This window comes from Beta vulgaris, chromosome 2 (genome assembly GCF_026745355.1).
Source record: "Beta vulgaris subsp. vulgaris cultivar EL10 chromosome 2, EL10.2, whole genome shotgun sequence".
NCBI lineage: Eukaryota > Viridiplantae > Streptophyta > Magnoliopsida > Caryophyllales > Amaranthaceae > Beta > Beta vulgaris.
Genome location: NC_079203.1, coordinates 15,257,341 through 15,278,971, shown reverse-complemented (window position 1 = coordinate 15,278,971; position 21,631 = coordinate 15,257,341). Strand labels below are relative to the sequence as shown.

The 21,631-nt window shown below is 36.4% G+C and overlaps 2 protein-coding genes across 2 annotated transcripts; both read right to left on the bottom strand.

The window, feature by feature from the left end:
- Nucleotides 1–7,961: 7,961 nt before the first annotated feature.
- LOC125494715 (uncharacterized) lies at nucleotides 7,962–8,531 on the bottom strand. The gene has a single exon (XM_048638436.1). The coding sequence runs from the start codon at nucleotides 8,529–8,531 to the stop codon at nucleotides 7,962–7,964; it is 570 nt and encodes a 189-aa protein (XP_048494393.1).
- Nucleotides 8,532–11,251: 2,720 nt separating this feature from the next.
- On the bottom strand, nucleotides 11,252–11,965 carry LOC104906181 (uncharacterized). The gene has a single exon (XM_010694900.1). It carries the CDS (start codon nucleotides 11,963–11,965, stop codon nucleotides 11,252–11,254), a length of 714 nt encoding a protein of 237 aa, XP_010693202.1.
- Between the last annotated feature and the right edge of the window lie 9,666 nt (nucleotides 11,966–21,631).

Here is a 21,631-nt window from a genome sequence, read left to right as displayed (position 1 = left end):
TGCATGCAGTATTGTCTTCGTAGATGATAGTTGGATTTGTTGTTATTGTTTCCATCCCACATTCTTCTTGGATATTCTTGATCATTGACCTTAGCCATACACATTCCCTTCCAGCTTCATAAAGAGCAATTAATTCTGCATGATTTGATGATGTGGCCGTCAAAGTCTGCTTCGTGGATTTCCAAGATATTGCAGTACCTCCTAATAAGTGATACATTATCCGATGATTGAGACTTAGCCTTTTGTGGGTCTGATAGGTCTGCATATCCAATGAGTGACGCATTTGGTCTCGACTGATAGAATAATCCGAGATCTTGTGTTCCTCGAAGATAACGTAATAAGTGTCTGACTCCATTCCAATGTCTCTTTGTTGGTGCATTGCTGTATCTAGCTAACAAGTTTACTGAAAAAGCTATGTCAGGTCGAGTATTGTTAGCCAAGTACATTAAAGCACCAATTGCACTTAGATATGGTACTTCAGGACCAAGAATCTCTCGTTTTCTTCTCGTGGTCTGAATGGATCATCTTTCTCATTCAGGGAACGCACTACCATTGGAGAACTTATTGGGTGGGCTTTGTCCATGAAAAAACGTTTCAGGATTTTTTCTGTATAGTTTGATTGATGGACAAAAATCCCATTTCTTAGATGTTCCATTTGCAGGCCAAGGCAAAATTTTGTCTTCCCGAGATCTTTCATCTCAAATTCTTTCATCAAGTATTTTGCAGTCGCTTCAAGTTCTCTAGGAGTTCCGATAATGTTCAAATCATCGACATATACAGCAATGATCGCGAATCCTGATTTAGATCGCTTAATGAAAACACAGGGACTGATTTGATTATTTTTGAATCCTTCTTTCAATAGGTATTCACTAAGACGATTATACCACATTCTTCCAGATTGTTTTAACCCATAGAGTGATTTTTCAATTTTATTGAGAACATCTCTTTGGGCATGCAATTTTCTGGTAGTTTTAGTCCTTCAGGAACTTTCATATAAATATCTGTGTCAAGTGAGCCATACAAATATGCGGTCACTACATCCATCAATCTCATTTGCAATCCTTTCGAAACTGATAAACTTACCAGAAATCTTAGTGTAGTTGCATCGACTACTGGAGAATATGTCTCATCATAATCAATCCCTGGCATTTGCGAGAAGCCTTGGGCTACTAATCTTGCCTTATATCTAGTAACCTCATTTTTCTCATTTCGTTTTCTCACGAATACCCATTTGTACCCAACTGGTTTTACACCTTTTGGTATTTGGGTTATTTGACCGAATACTTCACGTTTTTCAAGTGATCTCAATTCTGCTTGAATTGCCTCTTTCCATTTTGGCCAATCTTTTCTACGGCGACATTCATCAACTGTATTTGGCTCTACATCATTTTCATCGTATGTCATTTCAACCGCTATCGAGTAAGCAAAAATTTCATTCAAGACAACATCTTTTCGATTCCATTGTCTCTTTGTAGAAACATAATTAATTGAAGTTTCATTGTTGTCTAGCTTTCATGTTCCTTTTCTTCTGGAACACGTTTCTCTTATTTTTGTTTTCATCATGCTCTGTTGGGAGATTTATATTAATTTCGTTCGTTGTCTCCCCTTGCCTTTTCATTTTTCTCGGTTTTAAATCTTTAGAACCGGGTGGTCTGCCACGTTTTCGACGTGCTATTGACTCATTTTCAATTGCCTTATTGTCATTAGGAATTTCAATCCGTTCCGGAGCATTCGCAGCAGGTACATGTGACTTTGTCACTTTCTTAGAATCTGTGAATGCATCTGGCAATTGGTTTGCAATACTTTGCAGATGAACAATTTTCTTGACTTCTTGTTCACATGAATTTGTTCTCGGGTCCAGAAACGACATTTGCGATGCGTTCCATGTAATTTCCGATTTTATATTTTGTGGGTCCACTTTCTCTCCCCCTAAGGATGGGAATACCGACTCATTAAAATGACAGTCGGCAAATCGAGCCGTAAATAGATCACCAGTTGTTGGCTCTAAATATTTGATAATTGATGGAGATTCAAATCCAACATATATTCCCATCCTTCTTTGTGGACCCATTTTAGTACGTTGGGGCGGAGCAATAGGTACATGTACAGCGCACCCAAAAATTCTCAAATGTGAGATATTCGGTTCTCGACCAGATACTAATTGTAATGGTGAGAATTTGTGATAGGCTGTCGGCCTTAATCTTATCAATGTTGCCGCATGTAATATAGCATGACCCCAAGTAGTAGATGGCAATTTTGACCTCATTATTAATGGTCTTGCAATTAATTGTAGTCTTTTGATTAATGATTCAGCAAGACCATTTTGTGTATGTACATGAGGTACAGGGTGCTCAACAATAATCCCAATAGACATGCAATAGTCATTAAATGTTTGGGATGTAAATTCCCCAGCATTGTCTAATCTTATTTTCTTTATTGTATGATCTGGGAATTGAGTTCTTAATCGAATTATTTGAGCCAAAAGTTTTGCAAATGCAACATTTCTGCTTGACAGAAGGCTCACATGTGACCATCGAGTAGAGGCATCAATTAATACCATGAAATAACGAAATGGTCCACATGCAGGATGAATAGGCCCACAAATATCTCCTTGAATTCTTTCTAAAAACATTGGAGATTCAGTGGCAATCTTATTTATAGATGGCTGATTATCAATTTGCCAAGTGAGCATGCAGAGCATGTTAATTTCCGAGGAATTTTGACATTCTTTATAGAGTGTCCATTTGAGTTTTCAATGATTCTATGCATCATTCCTGTGCCAGGATGGCCTAATCGGTCATGCCATAGAGTAAATGATTTCTATTATATAACTTATGGTTAAATATCATATTAATTTCAATCGAACGTATATCTATGCGATATAGTCCCGAGGAAATTGCCGGCAATTTTTATAGATGTATTTCTTGCCGTATTTCTCTGCCGTTAGGCATATGAATTCCTCTTTGTTCACCTCATTGTTTCCAAATGGTAACCATTCTGACGTACATCTTTGAAACTTATGAGGTTCCTTCGAGATTTACTCGAATATAATGCGTCATTAATTATCAATTTTGTCCCATTTGGAAATATAATGCAAGCTTTTCCAGAGCCTTCAATTAGCTTGGCTGTCCCAGAAATTGTACTAACATTTGCTTGGAATATTGTAAGTTTTGAAAAATACTCTTTATTTTTCAATATGGTGTGTGTTGTCCCACTGTCCAGGAGACATTGTTCTTTAGTTCCAACTTCTGATGAATTCATATCTTCATAAATAATAAATACGATGATTAGTATAAGAAAAATAGTATTTTATTAATAATAAGGAACAAATACATGAAAGTGGATATTGAAGCAGTTAAATAAACTAAGCACATTAATCGATTGTGATCTAAACAAACTTATTTTCATCTTCAGCATCATCCATAAAAAAATCTGAAACATCAAGGCTGGGCATGGATGTAGTGGCTTCATTAACAAAGTTTGCTTCAGCATTTTTTCCTTTGTTTTTTATTGAAGCTTGATATAGATCTACCAAATGTTTGGCAGTACGACATGTGCGGCCCCAGTGCCCAGTCATGCCACATCTATGGCAAGTATCATTTCCTTTATAGGAGTCTGCCTCTGATTTCCAGATGATTGTCCCCAATTTTTATCAGAATGTTTAAAATTATTATTTCTTGGGGAAAATCGGCCTCTTCCACGTCCACGCCCTCGGCCACGGTAATTACCACGTCCTCTCCCACGACCGTTGTAATTACCGCGTCCACCACTATGTATAGCATTTGCTTCTGGTGGATTAGAGCTTTCTATGCATTTATCTCATGAGTGGCTGAAGACCCCGTAGGTCTAAGATTATGATTTTTCAGCAAAAGATCATTATTTTGTTCAGCCACAAGTAGTACTGAGATTAGCTCAGAGTACTTTTTGAAAGCTCTGAACCTGTATTGTTCTGCCAATATGATATTAGAGGCGTGGAAAGTGGAGAGCGTTTTGTTTATCATTTGCTCTTCTGTGATGGGATGATCACAATATCTTAACAATGATACAATTCTAAACAATGTTGAATTGTAATCACTGACCGTTTTAAAATCCTGGAACCTCAGATTGGTCCAGTCATAATGTGCCTTTGGGAGAAGCACATTTTTGTGATGCCCATATCTTTCATTTAGGCTATCCCATAGTTCTTTTGGATCATCCACAAGTAGATATTCACTTTTTAAACTTTCATGTAAATGATGTCTTAGGAGGACTAAGGCTTTTGCCTTTTCTTGTACAGTCGCAATTTTAACTGATGCGGCTGTTGTAGTTGCATCCCCTTGTTGGGTTGTCACATCTTTAATTGTATGTTCCAGGCCTTTAAATTCATTTGGGCGTCCACCGTCCATTCTAAAAACTTTTGCCCAGATAGATCTAGTATGTTAAATTGTCTTTTCACTAGATCTCCCATTCTTTTGACTACAAATAGGTAAATATTTGAAATTAGTAATGATGATAAATCACATATATATATTATCTCCCCCTGATTTATATCATTATTATTATAGATAAATAATACAAACAAAAAAAAACTAAAAATAGCGTACAACAATAATGAAGCTAAGCAAAAAAAAACAAGAAAATACCAAAAATAGAAACAAAATACAACAAGTGAATAAACAAAAAAATTCCTAAAATGCACTTAAAGACAAAAAAAAAATTGATATTCATGTGCATTTTTCGCCATTCTTCCGAGGGAAAATTTTTTTTTTGTCTCCTATTTATGATTAGGAGATATATCATTAATGCCATGAGGAGGAAAAAGAAACCGGCTATAAGAAATAAGTAGAGTTTTATTTTCCTAAAATCCTCTTCAAAAGAGGAAGATGAGGGTGGAGGACGGTTGTCGTCGGCGTTAAACATGGTGGCCGGAAGGTTGAGGAAGAAGGAAAAAAAATTTGTGGGTTTAGAGAAAAAAAATCGGAAGAAGATAAGGGATATGTGGTGAAAATGGGGATGGTAATCCGCTTTTATAGAGGGTTATCCCTAACTGTGCAGTTCATATACAGTTAAAAAAATACAACGCAATAAAATTCTAATATTGACAAATATATATTAGAGCATGCTAGTAAATTGGTAATATAATATATGTAACTATAAATGCAAAAAAAGTAGAAGATTAGAGACAATAATATATAATAATGTTCTGAATGCTTGTTCCCTGCATACATACGACATTATTGCACATATAAGACATAATAATGCTATCACTTCACTAGGCCGTCCATATAGGTGGCAATAAAAAAAATTAACCTGTCCATATAGGCGGTTTAAGAGCAGATAAAATAAAATAACGTAAATAAAATGTCCTTGCCCTCCATGAAGGTGGCGTTAAAATTATTTGTTTTCTGCGTTAGTAGTATGGTGACGTTTACTACTAGTTTCTTCCTGTTCATCTCTATCTCTTTTATTCTGGCGGAGGTTGATTTTCAGCTGGTTGTATAGGAGGGTTATTATTGGTGTTGGGAACAGGGGTTTGTGGTTTTCTCTGGTATGAGTATTTGTACCGTTGTTACGGTTACTGGGTCGGGGCTGTATTACAGTTCCCCTCGCTGGGTTGGTAGTGAATGGCACATTGTTTCGCTCTATCCAAAAATAAATACCCGAGACAGAGACATTGTGTAAAACAATGTTAATCCCGTTACTTTGTTGGTCCATGTTCGGTAGTAAAGGGTTGGGCTTGGAGAAAAATTTAAACTTAAAAATAAAATGGATGTAAAGATACCTTTTAAAAAAATTTCCGGTAGAACACTCGTGCTGATAACGTGTTGTGAGAAAAGATATATAGAGAGAATGTTATTGAAAGAAATTTATCAGAAGAGTATTGTATATCAGTTCAGTGTATTCACTTCTTACAAATGGTAGTATTTATAGGCACAAATCTTACTGTGTATTTTGCATAAATCAACAATAACGGCAAGAAAAACTTACCATGCATTGAATGCATGGCAGTGGACTTCACTGTGTTCAACAGTGGAATTGGTCATTCCACTTTTTTCACAACAGTAAGTTTTTTATTGGCTTATATGTAGTGGAGGCCAAAAATAATGAGAGTATTTGTGTGTTTTTTTTCTTTTTTTACAAAATTAGAACTAATTACATCACATAATCAATCACCAATAGCCTTAATAAAAGCTTCAACTAAAACAATACAATCTGTGAGTTAGCACTTATTCGGCTTAAGATCCGCTAACACATAGTCGATTGGGGTGAGAATATTTATGTGATCCTCTAGATGCTTAGAGATTATGAAACCCTAGATCTTCATTCCTCGCCAGACGAACAATAAAAAAAATCTTCCAACCAAACTTCAATCACCAAATTCTAATCTTTCATAAGGGAAGAGAAGAAAGTCAGATTCCAAACTCTCACTAAAGGAGAGAACAAACTCAAAAATTGGAGAAAAAAACTCCCGTAAAAAAGAAGAAGGAGAACTATTAAAAATTAAACAATTAAAACTTAAAGAATTAAAGAAGGGTGCGGGGCTTACCACCATCAAAGAGATGATGATGGCAACCCCTTGCGATTGGACAAAGGAGTTAGAGTTTTTTTGAGCAAAAGAGAAAAAGACCATACCACATTACTTAACTCCTTATGAAAACTTCAAGACCTCAATGAGAGTGATTTTTAAATTGAATTTCAAATGAATATTTAAAATCAATTTAAGTTTAAATTTCACGTTTCAATTTTGAGTTCCAATGCAACATTTATTAATTTCAAGGCCACACTTTTTTGCGCGTTTGACAATGTATTTCCCGGACCTTAAAAATCTTTTATTGCATGTTACTTAAAGTTATAACGATTGAATATTGATAAAGTACTCATTGAAACGATAAAAAAAAGGCCCCACAGTAACTATATTTTTTCTGATATATTGAGAAACTTTTTGAACACTCTCTCTAATTGTGAATAGCGTAAAAATCCTAAGTGAGTAAAGTTAAAATATACAAAGCGAGTAACTACTACCTCCGTTTCCTAAAGATCTTCCTTGTTACTGTTCCTACAGATACCAAGGAAGATCCATTTTTGTGGACTATGGGGTGTGGGGTGGGTAAAGTAGGAGAGAGAAAGAGGTGGATAAATAAACAAATAAAAAGGGGTTAAAATAGGAGAGACAAATGGAGTAAAATTGAATTAATAATGTAATGGTGGACCATATGATAGGGACATGAAAAGATAAAAATGGAAAAAAATTCCAAATAAGGAATAAAGTAAAAGATGGAAGATCTTTTGAAAACACACTTAAACGGAAAGATGGGAGATCTTTAGGAAACGGAGGGAGTATTATAGTAAGTGCAAAGAGAAGACAATGGACGAGTGAGGCCGTGTTCTTTTGGACTTATTTTCAGTTTATTTTAGTTTAGTTCAGTTCAATTCAGTTCAATGTTGTTATTGTTGTTGTTATTATTATTATTATTGTTGTATTATTATTATTATTATTATTATTATTATTATTATTGTTATTATTATTATTATTGTTATTATTGTCATTATTATTATTATTGTTATTATTATTACTATTATTGTTGTTATTATTATTATTATTGTTGTTGTTATTATTATTATTATTATTATTATTATTATTATTATTATTATTATTATTATTATTATTATTATTATTATTATTATTATTATTATTATTACTACTACTACTAGTACTATTTTTTTTTTGGAAATTCAAAATTGTTATTGATAACCAAAAAAAAGGAATACAAACACCAATTCTCCAAACTTCAGAGTAAGAAAGCATCAGTATCCAAACTTACCCACCTTCTAGGAAGGGTTGTAAGAGTAGACCCTTCATGTGCTTCTTTGAACAAACAACTAAGCCTAGCCAACAATACAACAAAGGGACAACAACTAAATTTATCTACACAGTTGGGTTTTCATGGAACCAGGAATTCTACAAGCTACATTGAATAAAATTAAATCCATTGTCTGATCAGGGAGCTTGTGATTGCCTTCAAACACTTGATGGTTCCTTTGAAGCCAAATATTGTAAATTGCTTCTGCAAGAGCATGCCATACAACTGGTTCCTATTGCTCTTCCTTCTGCACTTACTTGCTGCTATAGAAATTTCGTCTAAGAAAGCCATAGGTCTTCTTGATATGCCCAAGAGATTCAAACACTGCATCCAGATATCAGATGAGAAGGGGCAGTTGAAAAATAAGTGTTGTATATCTTCTTCTGCATCATTGCGTAAAACACATGTGGTATCACTGATCATGTTCCATTGGGCTAGCCTACTTTTGGTAGCAAGTCTGTTAAGCACAGCCAACCAAGTAATAAATAAGCTTTTTGGAGAAGCTTTGTTGTTGCAAAGCAGCCTCTTCCATCTAACCTGAGTAATTGGTTCTCTAATAGCTTTATAACATTTGCTAATAGAGAACTTGCCATTGTTTTCATAATCATGAATTTTAGCACCATTATCAAAGTATGTTCTGCAATTCATGACTTTCTTTAGAACCCAAGACATACCAACAGTGATTCTCATGGTCCAAATGTTGTTACTCTTAATATAATAAGAGTGAATCCATTGAATCCACATCTTGTCTTGCTTCAAAGCAATAGCCCAAAATTGTTTAGCTATAGCTGCTTTGTTCCAGTTTTCAAGATTAGTAAAGTTAAGCCCTCCTCCAGTTTTAGGAAATCAAGTCTGCTCCCAGGATACTAGAGTCTTTCTTGAAAGAGAATCTTTACCTGTCCAAAGGAAGGACCTGCAATGGCTTTGGATTTCTTTTATAATTTTCTTAGGAAGGATGAAGATTTGACACCAAAACACTTGCATACTCAGTAACACAGATTGCAGCAATTGAGCTCTGCCAGCATAAGAGAGAAGCTTAGCAACCCAGACTTTAGTTCTAGCCATAATCTTCTCAATCAAAGGTTTACAAGTAAGATATGATAGCTTCTTTGTGGATAAAAGGACACCAAGGTATCTGAAGGGAAAATCTCCCTTAGGAATCTTCACTAAGTCTTCAATTTCCCTTATAGTGTCATTCATAACTCCCCCTATGTAGATGTTGCTTTTCTGCAGATTAGCCTCAAGATCTGAAGCTTTTGAGAACTTAGTGAAGGCATTCATAAGTTCAGTTATAGAATCAAGGTCTCCTCTACAAAACATCAACAAATCATCAACAAACATCATATGAGTAATAGAAAACCTAGAGCATTTAGGATGAAAGTGAAACTTATGATTTCCTTTCAAAGTACTTAGACATCTAGATAGGTATTCCATACCAATAGCAAATAAGAAGGGAGAGAGAGGGTCTCCCTGTCTGAGGCCTTTTTTTGCATGAAAGGGGGTGCAAGGTTTGCCATTAAGCAAAATAGAATAGGAAACTGTAGAAACACAGGCCATTATCCACTGAATAAATACCTGAGGGAATCCCAACTCAACAAGCATACTGTGAAGGAAAGGCCACTCTATGGAGTCATAAGCCTTTTTGAGATCTACCTTTATTGTACATCTTGGCGATATACCCTTCCTAGTATAGCCCTTGATGAGATCAGTAGCAAGAAGTATATTGTCAGTAATGCTCCTTCCTGGAATGAAACCTGCCTGAGCAGTATCCACAATATCACCAATAACATCATGAAGCCTGTGAGTCAGAATTTTAGCAATGATTTTATAAATCATAGTGCAGCAAGCAATGGGTCTAAAGTCACTAGAATAAGTGGGAGTAGTGACTTTAGGCACCAAAGTAATAGAAGCTATGTTTATATTGTCTTCCATGTGCCCTGTTTCAAAAAAATTTAAGACAGCAACATAGATATCAGGCTTAATATAATGCCATGTTTCTCTAAAAAAGAGCCCATTAAACCCATCAAGCCCAGGGGCTTTGTTACCATCAATGCTAAACAAAGCCTTATCAATTTCAGAGAGAGTAACAGGAGCACAGAAGCTTTGTCTAGCAACAGTACTAAGTGTAGGCCCCTTCCTAATAATAGGAAGATCAATGCTGGGAAGTTCTTGATTACACTTTCCCATCAGGTTACTATAAAAGAGATTCAATTTAGACTGAATCTCTTGAGCTTTCTCCAGCTTAGCACCATTTAAAGAATAAAGAACATCAATAGAATTCCTAGCATATCTTTCCTTCATAGCTGCAAAAAAGACTTTGCTATTAGTTACCCCTGATTGTAGCCAATTTATTTTGGACTTCTGTTTAAGGATGCTTTCTTCAATTTGTAACCACTTCCTGAGACACTGGATGTGATGTTGCTCTTGATCATGCAGGCTAGAGTTGAATTGATCCTCCTGAATTTGGGATTAAATCATATCTAACTGCCTCCTAGCCTCTTCAATTTTCTCTGTGATATTATCATAATGATTGAGCTGCAATGATTTCAACTATCTACTGACATTCTTCAATTTAGTCCAGATATCATCCAGAGTATTAGCAGCTCCAGTCAGCCTCCAAGCTGTTGAAACAATTTCATGAAACTGTGGGTGCTTCACAAGGTGGTTAAAAAACTTAAAAGGTCTAACCCCATGAAAGGTGCCTTGATTTAAACTAATCAAGAGAGGATTATGATATGAAATAGACTGATTTTTCACCTCTACAGAAGTATGAGTATGATTAGTCAACCATAAAGCATAGCATAAACATCTATCAATTCTGCTATAAATTCTTTCATCCCCATGTCTCTTATTAGACCAAGTAAAAAATTCTCCAATCCCCTTTACTTCAAGCAGAGAGGTGTTGTCAAGAAGATGACAAAAGTCATAGGTCTCAGCATTAGATATAGGAACTCCATTAATCCTATCCTCACTGCTTAAAATAGAGTTAAAGTCTCCCATGACTATCCAATCAATCAGGGTAGTATTATCCAAGCTAAGAAGGATGTTCCAAAGAGGTTTCCTATCATCAATGCTATGTAGAGCATAAACAGCAGAGAACATCATTTTATAGCTAGTGTTTTTATCTGTCACCATAGTGTGAATGTTCTGATCAGACTTAAGAACAACCTCAACAGTAATCAAGTTAGGATTCCAAGCCATCCATATCATACCTCTAGGACTATAAGTGTAATTATCAATTTACTTCCAATATCTCCCAAATTTCTTCTGAATTTTATCTTTATTATTAAGTCTTACTCTTGTTTCAGTTATAGCAAATCAAGCAATTTTATTTCTAGTAATAAAAGAGATTACCTCCTTTACCTTGAGAGGGTCATTCAGCCCTCTGACATTCCAAGTGCAAGCAACTATCATGATAAATAAGGCTTTTCACCCGCTATTTCATCATTGTTTTCCTCTTCTGGTTCTTCACCTTGTTCCTCAAGAAGGAATTCTTCATTACTGTCAGAGCATGGAACAATAACCCTCTTCCCTTTGTTCTTCCTAGTCACCATCTTCCATTGATGAACAATTGGTTGTACAGGTGTAGTAATTGCACTAAGAGGGTTAGATGAGCCCTTTTCCACCACTGCAGCTGGTTGGCTTTGTCTTTCTCCAACAACTGTGTCCCCAGGAATAGGATCAACAGTGATGACTTCTGTGGGTATAGTATTTGTTTGCTTGGGAACCCATTTCTGCACCACTTTTGGTTTGTTTTGTTGTGGCTTGAACTGTTTCTCTCCACAATTATGTCCAATTTTTTGACATTTCTGACAAAACGGAGGCCACCAATCATATCTTACATCCTGCTTTATGATCTTGCCATTAGCATCTTCCACCATAATGGACTGTGTCTTTTCCTTAGTGACATCAATTTCCACCAAGATACGAGCAAAAGAGATACGCATTTGCTTTGAAGTGGATTCATCAGCATACAGTGGTATCCCTAGTAGACTACCAATTCTACTGAGAGAGTCAGGGCTCCAACAGTTTAATGGAAGGTTAGGCAACTTGACCCATATTGGAATAATTTTTAAAACTTCCTCCTTAAAGCTGAAGTCTGGTGTCCAAGGTTTTACAATCATAGGTCGACTGTAAAAACTATGAGGTCCAGCATAAGAACTTCATCGCGGTCATCAATTGACTCAAATTTCACCACAAAGAAAACATCATCGTGTAAGAAAATTTGTGGTTTTGAAACAAAGTTCCAGTCTTGCTCAATAAATCTCATCAAAGCACCTATAGTAGGAGTATTACCCACTATGTATACTACTAAAGAAGTAGCCCAGATTTTTGTAAGTTTATCAGTTTCAGATTTATCTAAACAAGCAACTGCAACCCCATCTTTGATTGTTGGTGCTACAAAGTTTAATGTAGTACCTTTAGACGTAAGCCTGCTACTTTTGAACAAAGTATTCCATGTAGAATCAGTCTCTCTGATAGGTTGTTCAGGTGGTGGTTGTTCAGGTGGCTCTTCAATCTCTGTCACAATAGTTCGAGGTTCTCTTAGAGGCGTTATAATCGCTGTTTGAATCGCATTCAAAGCTGTTTGTAACTCCGGTGAAGCAGTGCTAGCATTAGATTGTGGTTGAATATCCTTTGTTTTACTCTCTGGAACAACAGATGAAGGTTCAGATGGAGTTTTCTTCTTCCTAGCCATGGCAAAAACTAGTTGAAACCCTAACCAAGAATCGCCATGGTAGAGAGAAAAAAAAACTAACCGTTAGACTTCGAGCTTTCACCCAATCACTCAATTGTATTTAGTTACTAGTACTACTACTACTACTATTATTATTATTATTATTATTATTATTATTATTATTATTATTATTATTATTATTATTATTATTATTATTATTTTATATTATTATTATTATTATTATTATTATTATTATTATTATTATTATTATTATTATTATTATTATTATTATTATTATTGATGTTATTATTATTGCTACTATTACTATTTCTATTACTATTAATACTATTATTATTACTATTATTATTATTACTATTATTAATTATTATTAACATATTATTATTACATTGTTAATTATAATATTATTATTAATTATTATAAGTTATTAAAATATTATTATCAATTATTATCAATAATTATTAGTAGTATTATTATAAACTATTATTATAATATTATTAATTAATAATAATTATTATTATTACAGTAATTATTATTATTATCATAATTATTGATATAAATATTTATTATTATATTATTATTATTTACTAATTATTTATATTATAATTATTTATATTAATATTAATATTAAAAATTATTATGATTTTTTTTAGTTATTATTGTTATTATTATTGTTAATATTAAGTATTATAATTATCATTATTTTATTATTACTATTATTTTTATTATTACTAATATTATTATTATTATTTCATCTTAGTTTGATTCAGTTCAGTTTAATTCATTTTAGTTCAATTCAGTTCAGATTCTCCCAGTGCAAAAGAACGAGGTTTGTATTAGCTAGTGTGTGATGTCTATGGATAATATTGTGTTAAAGTCAATTGAAATGGACTTGATGGTAGAATATAGACTTGGATTTATGTAATTATATGTTAAAACTAGACCAATATTTTAATAATGGTTGTGGTACGTTAAATTTTCCAATAAAAATTGTCATCCCTTATTTTCCAATTTAACTCGATCTTTCATAATATGAGGTTTGCATATGAGGCTTTATAAGCTTCTACAGCTAAGTCATTTATAAAAAAATTAAGGGGTGTTTGATTCGTTAAAAGAAAATGGAAAGGGTATTAAAAAGGTTTACAAGCAGAATGGAAAAGGTTCTCTTTGATTAAAAATGTTGTTTGATTAGGAATAAGAACGGAAAACTATTACTGTTATTATTTATACTATCTTTAATATTATTATGATTGTACGGTGTAGAGGGATGTGGGGCATTCCCAAACCTTGGGGGTGGTGGGGAATCAATCTAACGGGAATTGAGGTAATTCTAAACTGAAAAAGGGCTACAGGGTTTGAAAAAAAGCACTAACCAAACACTCACAAAGGGAAAGAAGGAACTCCATTCCCTTTCCCTTTCTTGAAACCCCCTAACTAAACTCCCCCTAAAGCCATCTCCAAACCCTAAAAGAATTCTCTTTCGCTTCTCTCTACCTTTCGGCCTAAACACAACTAAGTCTCCAGTGCCACCTAAGGATGGGCTTGGACCCATGACCCAACTCAAACCCGGCTGGACTCGATCTATTTTTAAGGCTCTGGGACTAAAAAGTTGAGACACATTGGGTCTAGGTCGGATCTGGGTCTAGTTGTTAAAATTCAGATCTAAGTCCGGGCCTCGTGAATTCAGACCCAGACCTGACCCAGACCCGCTCGATAGACCCATTTTTATTTTTACATATTAAATATATATACTACAATACAAATATATAAAGCAGTAATAAAACCTTTTACCAATACAAGTCAACTTGTTATATATGTTTTAATTTTAAATGTTTGTTAAAGAATTAAACTATTATTTTATTCTTTTATCTTTTTAATAACTAAAAAAACGGGTATACAAAATTCGTAGGTTAAAAAAGATAATCAAAACCTCTAATAAGTTGAGATCCATTTTGGATCCAAGAACCGTCAGACCCATTGTATCTAGCTAAAGGTGCAGAAGCAAGTTTGGGTCAAAATCCAATAAATTTGTGGGTCTGGGTCTAGCAGGACCAGACCCAAACCGACCTATGTCCACCCGCTACCCAACTGGCTCGCTAGTTGCCTGCCAACCGCGCTGCTCTACCACTCGCCAGCGAGCCTGTCCCGCTTCTCTTTTAATTGGTGGTGTACGTCAGGTTACTCCCCCGCCGAGTTCATCCTGTGTCTCCCTCCCATTCCCCTGTTAGCTTCTCCTATGTCTCCCCTGTTAGTTAGTCGTGCCGCCGCCGATTTTTGTCGTCTCCGATCCCACACCCCTGCTCGTCCTCCTTCCCTGGTTTGTCGTCCCTTTTCCCAGCTTCGTTCTTCACCCCTCTCCCCAACTTTCCTGGTTACGTGTGTCTGTTCTTCAACCCCCCCCCCCCTCCCCAGCTTCCCTAGCGTCACGTGTTCCACTCCCCGTCCCCCTAGTTCAGTGTTTGGTGGTTTCTAAGTTTAGGCATCCCATCCCCGTTCCTTGATTCTCAATTTTCGAGGATTTTTAGGTCCTAGTTTCCCCTTCCCTGCTTCCCTGCTCTAATGTCAAGATGGTTAGGTCTTAGTCTCCCCTTCCTCGTCCCTCTGGTTTTAGGAGCGAGTTTAGTCTGAGTATCCCCTTCACCGTTCCTCGCTAGTGTTCGTTGTTGTCAGCTTTCTAGTTTTCCCTTCCCTGCTCTAGTGTCAAGGTGGTTGGGTCTTAGTCTCCCCTTTTTCGTCCCTCCATTTTAAGGAGCTTTCCCTTCATCGTTCCCCGCTAGTGTTCGTTGTTGTTAGTTTGGTTTGATTGCCAAGGAAACATTCGTTAGGTAGGTGAAGATTACGTAAATTTTATGAGTCTAGTGGTTGTTTGTTAAGTTTCTTTTGTTTATGTTATCTGTTTTAACTTTAGTTTAGGCTTATCAAGTTCTAATTATGCATCTATAAGGGTTCGAGTGTTGGGTAAGATGAGAAGAGATTGTCATATTATCTCTATCTAGTTCGATCTTCTGGTTTAGAGATTGCTAGATTGGATCTTGGGATCCATAGTTTGGGTGAATTTCTTCGTTATTATTCACCCCCAATTAATGTGATGAATTTTGGAGTCATCACAGTTCAAAAATGCATCTTGTGTGAGGTACTCCAATTTATTTTGGGGCAAGTTTCGACCTCCACGCATTTTGAGCTTAGTCTCGTGAGACTAAACTCTGGAAGCCCTCACATAAGGGTCAGAAGTCACTAAAGGACGTAACTTCTTTGTTACTTCGATTGGCGTCTACTAGATGAGTTACGGCAATCCATTTCTGAAAATCATCTCGGTTTTGTATCTTAATAGGTTCCCTCTCATATCGGGTTTTCTTCAAGACATTCAGCCCAACCTTACTTACCTTACCTATCTTTGCTCGTGACAAGTTTAACTTGGACTGAATTTGTAATAGTTTGTTGTTGTTCCATAGAGTATGTAAGAGCAAATAAAGCTCCTTTAATTTTGTTTTCTTTCATTCTATGTGCTTGTATTAACATCAGGATGTACCTTCTTTCTTAAATAAACGCAAGTTTTCTCGTTGTTTAGAAATATTACAACTGAGTCAGTTTTTATAGTGAGTACTCATTGCATTATTGGCTTGTCTACATCATCAAATGCACGATACGTTGTGCTCAAATTTGCAAGGTCCATCAACGCCTCTTCTTTCCTTAAGCAATTTGACTTGTATGGACCTGGTTCACAATAAAATTAGTGTGTACCAGGCTCACACACGTGAATCAGAACACACAATGCTATAATACACAGAAACTCACCATATCACAAATAGATACACTATATAAGAGAGAAATACATTATATCACAAACAAATATGTGAAAGTATTGGGTCAGACCGTCTGACCATAAGTTATGGTCGGACGAGCCCAACCCAATACTAAAATTTCTCGCTCCTCCTCTCTTCTTCAACTCCAATGATTCTTCTCCTTCTTCCTCTCACATCTCTCCTTTAATGGTTGCTCTCATTGCCGTCCTCGTTGCCGCCTTACTCCTCCTCTTTTACTTCACCGTCATCTCCAAACTCTGCAACAATATTTAATGATCAGATCTTCCCAAATTTTATGTATCACTGGTACTTCTAGAGACGAAATCAAGCGACTTCAAGATCAATTACATCGTCACGGTCTGTGCGGTTTTCTCGGCAAGATTGGATGATTAGTTCATCAATGGTGGTGCTTAAGTCAAGAATGGATTAGTATTCAGCCTCAAATCTATATATGGGTCGATGCTTGCTAAATCGATTGATTAATGAGTTGAATATTATTGTTGTTGTTGATGTGCTGAGATTGTTATCAGCATTGATTTTTAATTCACTTTGAAATGATAGTATTTTTAATGGAGGTAAGTTACTTCATTTGGAGGTAAGTTACTTTCATTTCGAGGTAAGTTACTTTCATTTAGAGGTAACTTACTTTCATTTGGAGGTAAGTCACTTTCATTTAGAGGTAACTTACTTTCATTTAGAGGTAACTTACATCCAACTGAAAAAAAATTAAAACCAACTGAAAAAAAATTGAAACCAACTGAAAAAAATTGAAACCAACTGAATTTTTTTTTGTAACCAACTGAAAAAAATTAGAAACTAACTGAAAAACATTAACTAAATGATGACCAACTGAAAAAAAATGAAGACTAACTGAAAAAAAAATTAAGACTAACTGAAAAAAATGAAGACTAACTGAAAAAAAATAAAGACTAACTGAAAAAAATGAAGACTAACTGAAAAAAAAAATAAAGACTAATTGAAAAAAATTAAGACTAACTGAAAAAAATTAAGACTAACTGATGTGGTCCGACCAGTTGTATTGTGTCAGACGAGTTTGACACAATACCTTCTCAACAAATATACTATAGCACAAAGAAACACTATCACTGATAAACACCATAACACTATAGCACAAAGAAAGACACTATACTATATACAAACACACTATACCGAAAACTAACAATATTATCCTAATCTTTTATAACAAGTTAAATTGTACAATCAGCTATAATACATAGAAACACACTATATCACAAACAGATACACACTATATCACAAACAGATACACTATATCAGAAAGAGACACTATATCACAAACAAACACACTGTAGCACAAAGAAACACTATCACAAATAAACATACTATAACACAGAGAAACACGCTATACCACAAGTAAACACACTATATTGAAACTGATAATATAATCCTATTCTTCTATAACATGTTCAATTGTACAATCAACTATATCAAAAAAACTAAAAAACTGAGTAAGAACTTTAAGAGAGAGAAAATGAACCAATAATGAAAGAGAAACCAAAAAGACAAAGATAGCTGAGAAGAGAGAACAAAATTTACAGTCACATGCATTTTTAAAGCCAAACAACTAGTTTGTCAATTGAGAGAATGTTAGTGAGAGAGAGAGAGAACACCACAAAAAAACCACACCACCAAAACCAGCCCTCACAGCAGAAAAGAGTGAACCTCCACGCCGGCATCGCTCCGCGCCACCTCAGGTAAGGCTCAACCCAAATGTTTTGAATCAAGGAGTCCCAGTTCCCCCTAAACCTCCTCCTAACTTGCCATCTAAATCCTTCGCCGCAACCGTAAACCATGAAATCTCCCACCATCCTCGACCCATCCTTTTACCATATGCAACACTTCCACCCCATCCCAACATCCTGGCAAATGGTCAGAATGTGTTTATCCCTCTCTCCAAAGAGGAATATGAAGACTTAAGTAAGCCATGGTGCATGGCTATAATATGCAAAGTAATTGGCAAATATTTCTCGCGTGAATTCCTGCAGACCCAACTCTTGAAGTTATGGCAACTTTCTAAGGGGCAAGAATTAATTGCATTAGGCAAGGGCTGTTATGCTGTTGACTGTAAATCGACAGAAAAATGCATGAAGATAATGAGTTCAGGGCCATGGATGCTTCAAGGGTACCATATCTGGACCCAAAATTGGGAAGCGGGTTTTAGACCCTCACAAGCCAAATTACAGAAGGGTATCGTTTGGGTTAACTTACCTGAACTACCCCTTGAATTTTACAAAAATGATCTACTTACAAAGATTGGAAATTCCATTGGGCAGACAATTAAAATAGACACCAAAATCATTAGAAGGTGGTAATAAAAGGTTCGCGAAATTATGCGTCCTAGTAGATGCAGCAAACCACCACCTAAAGGTGCATGGATTGGAAAGAGTTATCAAAGTTTAGATTATGATGAGGGCCATTGGTACTGTGGGTCTTCTAAAGTATTTGGACATGCTCATAATTCATGTCAAAAGCATGAAACAACCATGGAAGAACCCATTAAAGGAAGTAACAAGGGTCAGTGGGTGGCCATTGATGGAAAACAGAAAAGAAAAGAGGAAGAAGATGAAAGAAGGGTGGGAGCCAAAAAGCTCCAGCGTAGCGCGTCCCAAGGCCGTTGGATTCCCAAAGTAAACCTTCCCAAAAAAGACTGCTTGGGTCAAATCATTAAAAAGCAACAACAGGTGTCAAATAGTAAAATAGATGTTTCCCAAAAGCAAACATAAAATGTCAACCAATTTGAAGCTCTAGAATTTCTGCAAGAAGATTTGGAGGATTGCTCAGAATCCTTAACCCATCTGCAAACGAAACATGGCACCTCTAGCCTAACACCTATTCAATCTGCTACACCCCCCCTCACCATATAAACCTCTCACCTAATTATAAAAACAAGCCATTCCCAGAAAATATAAACCAAAATCCAAAACAACCAGAAAAAAACACAAACACCTCCCATAGCAAAAAATGATGGATCCCAACTGGGTAGAATTCGATCCCCAGTCCCCACCACCAGTATCACCATCCTTAAGCCCCATAGCTCTATCACCAGAATAAGGGGCGAGGCACCCGTGAACTTTGTGAGGCCAGCCTTGCCTCTGCTCTCGTACACGTCTCCACTCTTTGTGGACTATATAGTGTCCAAGGGGGGGCAGGAGATAGTAGAATTACCCCTGACCGAAGTAAAGAAACTCAATCTGAACCCGAAGGAGGTCGCCCAGGAGTACAAGGATCTACTCATGTATGTATCGGGAGCCGGGTTCTCTCCAGCTCACCTCCCGCAATTCCAAGACGTAGGTCACTTACCGGAAGTAGCCCAGACATTCCTGAAGTGGGTGCTCATGAGAGAGGGAGAAGTCGACGGAGAGGACAGAGAATTACTTCACAACCTCGGTCCTTGGTTAGACCCACAAATTCTGCTCCCTCACCACCGAAACAAAGTAATACTGAGGTTACACCCTCTAACGTTCAAAGCATGCAACAACACAAATGCACTACTTCTGGCAAACATCCTCCCAATGCTGAAACAAATGAAAATATGGGTGAATTGGGAAGAGGTAAAAGGCAGAAATGGCCTCCGGGAAGCCGAAGTGTATCTAAAACCGCTAAGGGATGTGTGGGTGTATCCGGAGACAGACGAAGCAATAGTCCCATGGATAATGGAAGACAACGAGGAAGTAAGGAGGCTCAAGAGGCAGCCACACCTTCCATATGACATGTCAATAGTCATGTGGAATGTAAGGGGGATTAACCGCCCCTCCTTTAAACCCAATGCGCGCCTTATCATCCAAACCATCACCCAGACCTTTTCATCCTTGTGGAAACCCAAGTTTCGCGTCAGAATACGGATGCATGATCACAGACTTGGGATTTGATTCATCACATTTGGTTGAGCCGACCGGACGTGTGGGAGGTATTCTTCTCCTCTGGAAATCGGATAGAATTAAAATCCATATCCTAGGAGAAAACTACCAAGGAGTGTATGCTCTGGTGGAGGTAAGTAATTCAATCTCCTTTGTACTTACAGCAATATATGCAAGTCCTAAATTTCAATAGTAAAAATTTTATGGGATGATCTAAATGCTTTTGCGGCAGGGCTTAACCAACCATGGCTTCTATTGGGTGACTTTAATGAAGTCACAAACTCACTAGAAAAATTTGGGGGGCGGGTTGTGAATAGAAAAAGGGTGGATTTATTTGTGGAGACTATGCAAAAATGTAATCTCATAGATTTAGGATACCATGGCTCTAAATTTACGTGGAGTAATAAGAGGAAGACTAACCCAATACTTGAACGACTTGACCGTGGTTGGGCTAATGATGCTTGGATAACCGCCTTCCCCAATGCCAACTTATGGCATCTACCTCGAGTAACATCAGACCATTGTCCCATTTTGCTAAATCTTGATAAACCTCCTCCTAATTATGGGCCGAAACCCTTCAAATTCGAGCCTATGTGGCTCAAACACCCAACTTTCCATTCCACTGTTTCATTAGCCTGGAAAAACGAGAGAGGAGAGGATATAGGGGATAGACTATCTAGAATGTGTTAAAGAGTCGCTAGTTTTATGGAATAGATCAACTTTTGGTGATGTGTTCTATAGGAAAAGAAGGGCATTAAGTAGGTTAAAAGGTGTTCAGGAGGCTTTACATAGAAATCCTAGGTCTAACTTTCTCCAAAATCTTGAGCAGGAACTTGAAAATGAATTGACTGAGATTTTAGATCAAGAAGAGTGGCTATGGTTCATGAAAAGCAGATTAAACTGGATCACAGAGGGTAAAAGAAATACAACTTACTTCCATAAACATGTTGTTATACACCGTAGCACTAATAAAATAATGACCATTCGTAATGAGGTTGGGGAATCCCTGGATAACCCTCTCTTAATTGCTAATCATATTAGAAGTGCATTCCTTAAACTCTATACAACTGAACACACTTATTGTCCTCGGAGGGATTACCAGTCTGATCATTCGGTCAGTGTAGCTATGGAACCGACCCTAGAGGAAATAGAACAAGCACTTTTTGCAATGAAATCTACAAAAGCGCTTGGCCCAGATGGGTTCCACCCAATTTTTTTCCAAAGTAAATGGAGTCTTGTGAAAAATGAAATGTGTGTAGATATCCAAAAGTGGTTTAAAAATCAACAAGTCCCCGAGACTTTGTGTCATGCTCTAATTTGTGTAATCCCAAAACAACCATGCCCTGAAACGGTGAGACATCTACGACCTATTAGCCTTTGTAACACCATTTATAA

What these genes read in the sequence shown, in the direction of transcription:
- LOC104906181 (XM_010694900.1), bottom strand. Translation starts at nt 11,965, where the DNA reads ATGATTGTAAAACCTTGGACACCAGACTTCAGCTTTAAGGAGGAAGTT.
- LOC125494715 (XM_048638436.1), bottom strand. Translation starts at nt 8,531, where the DNA reads ATGAGAATCACTGTTGGTATGTCTTGGGTTCTAAAGAAAGTCATGAAT.